Here is a 6680-nt window from a genome sequence, read left to right as displayed (position 1 = left end):
AGAGCAAAATTTAAGAATGAGATAAACAAGAATGAGAACAAGTTGGAAAGCCGGATAAACCGACTAAGAATAATTATGTGTAAACTAATTTTAAATATTTTTAGAAAACCAACCCTCCGGTTACAACACGTTTTGGAATTTCGATCTGAATGGGTCCACAAAATTCAATGGGAAGAAGGAATTGGATTACGAGTTAAGTGTACGGAAATACTTAGTGAAGGTATGGACAGAAAAAAATACGATTCACTTCGAATTGCAGCAGTCTATTCTACTTCTAGAACAATTCCAGACGGGCAGGGATAGAGAAGGGGAAATTAAATAAATTCGTCTATCCTTCTAAGAGGATCGATATTGTTATGTGGACACGTCGGGGAATCTGTTGATTTTGATTTAAGGCTCCTTCTCACTCTCTGTGTGTATATATATTGCATGGAGTGGAGTAGATGAGAGCAGAAAAAGGTTTCGAGGTTTAGAAAAGAAAAAGAGAAATGGAGCGTTCAAAGCTGTTGGGTTTTGTGGTCTTGATATGCTTTACTATTCCAACGATATCATGTTCTTCGGACAGACTGTTTAGTGGTTGGCCGAAGTCTAGCAGCGATGAAAATGTAAAAATAAGGGTGAATATGACGCGCAGATCAGAGAGAGAGTTGGGTTTTTCTGAGAGATTGGGTTTGGCTGTGGATCGAAGTAAGAAGCGAATGAAGAAGATAGAGGCATTGATAAGAGGGCAATTAGACGCTGAAACGCCCGTTGAAGTAGGGGATGGAGAATTTCTGATGAGCGTTGCACTGGGAACGCCCTCTGTGAGCTTCGAAGCGATTGTGGACACGGGGAGCGATCTGATTTGGACTCAGTGCAAGCCTTGCAAGGACTGCTTCTCTCAGCCTAGGCCAATCTTCGACCCCTCCAAGTCCCCCACATTTTCCACAATTCCCTGCGGTGATTCTCTTTGTGACGCCTTGGGGAGTACACAAACCGGATGCAATCCAGATTGTACCTTTATGTATCAGTATGGCGATGGTTCCTTCACCAGCGACGACCTGGCTTACGAGACATTGTCAATTGGGAGCAGCAAGGTTAAAGGCATTGCATTTGGATGCGGGCATGACAACGAAGGACAAGGATTCTCTCAGGGTGGTGGCCTTGTGGGACTGGGAAGAGGTGGTCTCTCCCTTATCTCACAGCTGGGTTCCAAAGCAGAGAACATGTTCTCTTACTGTCTTTTGCCCATCACCGACTCTTCTTCACAAACCAGCCCCCTCTTTTTCGGCGAGGGTGCTTCCTTGAGCGGAGGAGCCAAGACTCTCCCACTCATCAAGAGCAGTATCATTCCCACTTTCTGCTACATTCCTATTACAGGAATCACCCTCAATGGTAAGGCACTAGATATTCCTCCTGGAACTTTCGATCTGCAATCGGACGGCAGCGGAGGTATGATTATCGACTCCGGAACCACTGTTACCATTCAGGACCAGGTTGCCTACTCTCCTCTTAAGGAGGCAATTCAGTCCGCCATTGATCTCACTCCTGTAGACGGGTCTTCTACAGGTTTAGATCTTTGTTACCACACATCATCCGCTCACCTCACCTTGTCAACCCTCCTCTTCAACCTCAAAGGCGGCGTGGATTACGAGCTTCCGGCAGACAACTTTTTCATTCAGGCATCTGAAAATCTCTTGTGCCTGGCAATGTTGGGTGAACCATCGGGGAATCCTTCCATCTTCGGAAACATACAGCAGCAAAACTTCCATATCCTTTACAACAATGCCCAGAACACGCTCTCTTTCCAGCCCACTAAGTGTGATTCTCTTTAAATCATCATCTCCCTCTTCTAATTCTTCTTCTTCTCTTTTTCTGTCTCTCTCATTTCCTCTTCCTCTGTCCTTCGAATGCAATATGTGATCTCGTCTCCTGCGTCTGCCTTTTGCACTGTCCGATATGCGAATCATGTAAATTTTCATCTTCGTAGCTGCTTATTTTCAGTAAAATTGTTTGGCCCCTGTTGTTCTCGGGGACCTTCATTTATGGTTCCTTATGATATGCTACACTATGTGTGTTATTTTGGCATGGAAATGAAGGTGCGATAATTGATTATTAATATAAATTGCGTGTTAAAACAACGACAAGAGAATTTATATAATTATGAAGCATTTGTAATGGTCTTATGTTTTCTTCAAGTCTCAAGTGTAAAATAAATTATTGTATGTCTATGAATATTTTTAATGGTATTTAACTTTAAGATCCGTGTCTGTGATTTATACATTCAAATAATACTTATTTTCAATCATGTCCGCATTTCACATTACTAAGATCAAACACAATTTAATGTAACCTATATATAAGGTAAGGTTGTTGCTAAGAAGGTCTCTCTAATTTTCTTACAATTACTATTGTATAATTTTCTACTAGAGAAGACGAGTTCTCGAGAATTAAGAATATCATTTTGGAGCCTTTGCAATTTATTTAAAAGTGCTAATATTTAAGGCTATGCCTATATCACGATTCATGATTACCTATCAACGCTTTATAGTGCATTTGATGACATCTTACACAAATCTTATGTAGAAAACTTATTGATGGTGAATCGGGGCCTTTCATTTGAAAGGTTGCTACTACACTACAACGCACCTTAGATAATAAAATTAAATTATGTAATGTATTTGTGCTTCAAAGTATGGATGTTAGACCACACATCAATTTTCAGCCATTGATAATGTGACATGATTACTTGTTTTCAACATTTTAATAGGATTGCATTAGGTTTTGGAACTTTTTTTCGTGACCTAAAAAATTAAAATATTAGTGGACTACAACATAATAACACAATTATTGAGAAAAGTTTTGATTGCCTACAAAAAATCATAGTATCTTCACTCTTTCACCTTGTAAATCCTAACATGTTAATTTCAATTTCACATGATCTATGTTGCAGTGTCTACTTACGTATTATTATAGTCCAATGAACACAAAGGATACTAAAATCAATTATTTGAGAGAGTTGACACTTATTAGATTTTTAGATAGCCCAAAAACTTCTCAGATGAATAAAGTATTGGTTGAGATAATTCTTAAATAGATATTATTATATTTATTTAAATAAACAATAATTTCTTAAAAAATATCCTTAATATAGAGGGAGAGAGAACTAATTATATATTCCAAGGCAAAAGTATTCATAGTATTACATAGTTTACAATTGATAAAGCATTAACAAGTAAGAAACACACAATGAATAATAAATAAAACATATAAATTTAAAATAAATATTAAATCAACCTCATACTTATTTCACCTTGACAATGCAAGGAGGGTAAGAGGAGGGATGGCGGCCCAATATGCTATTCATATAGTTTCTAAGGGCATTGGACAACATCTAAACTAACATCTTAGCTTATATTTTCTTAGTTTATTCAATTGGGCGATGAAGGTGAAGAGTGGAGTGCATTCACATTTGATTAAATTCTTGTTCTAATTTCATTCTTATTATTTATTTATTATCTTGTAAAACTATTGTGCTAACTAGATAATGTGCAACCTTTGTTAAGGATTTTTCCATCTCCCTCGACCCGATCAACCACCTAAGGTGAGATGCATTTAGAGCTACAAGCGATATAAAAAATTCTATGTTTCTCAATGCTCGACAATGTATGTCACACGAGGATAATATTAGGAAGTTTTAGATTGAAACAGTTTAAATAGAGCCTCGTCTTTTCTTTTTTTATTTTATTTTCGTAATTACTCCTTCAGCAAGGCATTTAACTAGCTACAATTGTTTTGTATCCATTAATTTACTATTTTGGGTCATGAAAATAATGTATTCTAGTATAATGCCATTTCATTTTTCTTTACTTATTATTATTATTATTATTATTTTTCTATCGAAGATTCTTGTTGCAACGGATATAGATGCTGGAAAATATTTATTTATTATTCAATGTATAGCTAGAAAGGAAGAAGGATCATTCAATTGGGAAAGGGATAATTTTACACTCTCAACTTAAATACAATAGAGCACTACAATTATTCGGTTGGTTTACTTTTTTATGGAAGCACTCCTTATAAATCATGTATCATAGTAGAGATGTGAACATTTGAAAAATTGGCCGGCACAGGCCAAACCTAATCCCAACTAACTCTTCCATCATATTGCACACGTAGACTACTTTCATATACCATCCTAAAGAATCCCATCTCAAAGCACATAAAGGTACCATGTTTCGAGAAGTCCAATGGGAAAGTTGATCTTAGCACTCACTTGACAACATTTACTACTTTATCTATTGGCTTGATTCTTGAGGATTCTCTTCCTGCAAAAATCTTTTTCATTTCATTGAAAGAAATGACATTAGATTGATTTTTCCCTTTATCTATTAATTCAATAAACTCTTTCTCATATCTTGTTCATCAATTTTTATAACGTTTAAAAAAAAATATTGGACCTAAAGTAACATTAATTGATGGTGCAGCGAAGGGGAATCCCGGACCTGCTGGATATGGGGGAGTGGTGCATGATAATAATGGCAGGATGGTCTCGATGGTGGCCCTCTCTTTGGGTACCTAGACAAACCACTTTAGTGAGGCCTTCACAACATATACCAATATCAAATTGGCCAAAGAGAAAGGTTTGAGAAGGGTCTGCTTGGAGTGTGACTCCCTAAACATCATTAATTGTTTAACAACTTCCTCCTCCCCTAGTTGGTCGATTAAACATATTATTGAAGATAGCCTAATGCTTCTCAGGGGATTCTACGAATTTAACATTTCACATGTCTATCGTGAGGGTAATAAGGTTGCTGATATTTAGGCCAACATTGGGGCTGACTTGCCAAGTAGGAAAGTTTGGAACATTTATGATCGGATCCCAGTGGATCTTCTTAAGCTACTCCGTAATGATCATGATGCGTGCGAAGCTCAAGGGGATTTTGGAAATGATGGAGAATGACGTCTTCCAAAGTGTCCTAGGCAAGACTTCTTCTATGAGGGGAAAGTCAAACTTTCTGGTGGCATTTTTGATTCTTTTTGTTAAGCTCAACTCTGTTTGTGTTGCAGGTTGTTGAGAATCAGTATTTTTCAAGATTGGGGGAGATAGGAACCATTTGGAGCCCATAGTCTATGAAAAATGATGAAATAAGGAAGCAGTATGCAAAGAACTTTCGATAAGTGTTTTTACTAGTTATATCGAGATGCTTCATGGTGCGGATGCCCTTGTTACCGAGGCCTTTGTTCATGGGTGGAAGTATGGTGTGGTCTGTGTCTATGGTATGGAGCTGGAGGTTGATAAGGAGATGGTGGATAAGGTGTCCAACATGCTATTAATATAGTTTCTAAGGGCATTGGATAACATCTAAACTAGTAGCTTAGCTTATATTTTCTTAGTTTATTCAATTGGGCGACGAAGGTGATGAGTGGAGTGCATTTACATTTGATTAAATTCTTGTTCTAATTTCATTCTTATTATTTATTTATTATCTTTTAAAACTATTGTGCTTACTAGATAATGTGCAGCCTTTGTAAAGGATTTTTCCATCTCCATTGACCCGATTAACCACCTAAGGTGAGATGCATTTAGATCTACAATGATATAAAAAATTCTTTCTCAGTGCTTGGCAATGTATGCCACATGAGGATACTATTATGAAGTTTTAAATTGAACCAGTTTAAACATAGTCTCCTCTTTTCTCTTTTTTCTTTTATTTTGGTAATTACTCCTTCAGCAAGGCATTTAACTAGCTCCAATCGCTTAGTATCCATTAATTTACTATTTTGGGTCATGAAAATAATGTATTCTAGTATAATGCCATTTCATTTTTCTTTACTTATTATTATTATTTTTCTATCGAAGATTCTTGTCGCAACGGATATAGATGCTGGAAAATATTTATTTATTATTCAATGTATAGCTAGAAAGGAAGAAGGATCATTCAATTGGGAAAGGGATAATTTTACACTCTTAACTTAAATACAATAGAGCACTACATTTATTCAGTTGGTTTATTTTTTTATGGAAATAATCCTTATAAATTATGTATCGTAGTAGAGATTTGGACATCTGAATAATTGGCCAGCACAGGCCAAACCTAATCCCAACTAACTCTTCCACCATATTGCACACGTGAACTACTTTCATATACCGTCCTAAAGAATCCCATCTCAAAGCAAACAGAGGTACCATGTTTTGAGAAGTCCAATGGGAAAGTTGATCTTAGCAGTCACTTGACAACATTTACTACTTTATCTATTGTCTTGATTCTTGATGATGCTCTTCCTGCAAAAATATTTTCAAATTCATTGAAAGAAATGACATTGGATTGATTTTTCTCTCTATTTATTAATTCAATAAACTCTTTCTCATATCTTGTTAATCAATTTTTATAACATTTAAAAAAAATATTGGACCTAAAGTAACATTAATTGATGGTGTGGCAAATGGGAATCCCAGACCTGCTGGATGTGGGGAAGTGGTGCGTGATAACAATGGTAGGATGGTCTCGACAATGGCCCTCTCTTTGGGTACCCAGACAAATCACTTTAATGAGGCCTTCACAATTTATACCAATATCAAATTGGCCAAAGAGAAAGGTTTGAGAAGGGTCTTGTTGGAGTGTGACTCCCTAAACATCATTGTTTAACGACTTCCTCCTCTCCTATTTGGTCGACTAAACATATTATTCAAGATAGCC

The 6680-nt window shown here is 36.5% G+C and overlaps 1 protein-coding gene across 1 annotated transcript; it reads left to right on the top strand.

The window, feature by feature from the left end:
• The first annotated feature begins 488 nt into the window (after positions 1-488).
• On the top strand, positions 489-1814 carry LOC131027836 (aspartic proteinase nepenthesin-1-like). The gene has a single exon (XM_059215564.1). It carries the CDS (start codon positions 489-491, stop codon positions 1812-1814), a length of 1326 nt encoding a protein of 441 aa, XP_059071547.1.
• Positions 1815-6680: the final 4866 nt, after the last annotated feature.

The sequence above is a fragment of the Cryptomeria japonica genome, unplaced genomic scaffold, assembly GCF_030272615.1.
Source record: "Cryptomeria japonica unplaced genomic scaffold, Sugi_1.0 HiC_scaffold_193, whole genome shotgun sequence".
NCBI lineage: Eukaryota > Viridiplantae > Streptophyta > Pinopsida > Cupressales > Cupressaceae > Cryptomeria > Cryptomeria japonica.
This window is presented reverse-complemented; position numbering and strand designations above follow the sequence as displayed.

Bases quoted from the DNA above. Each gene is read 5' to 3' on its own strand.
- LOC131027836 (XM_059215564.1), top strand. From the start codon at position 489: ATGGAGCGTTCAAAGCTGTTGGGTTTTGTGGTCTTGATATGCTTTACT.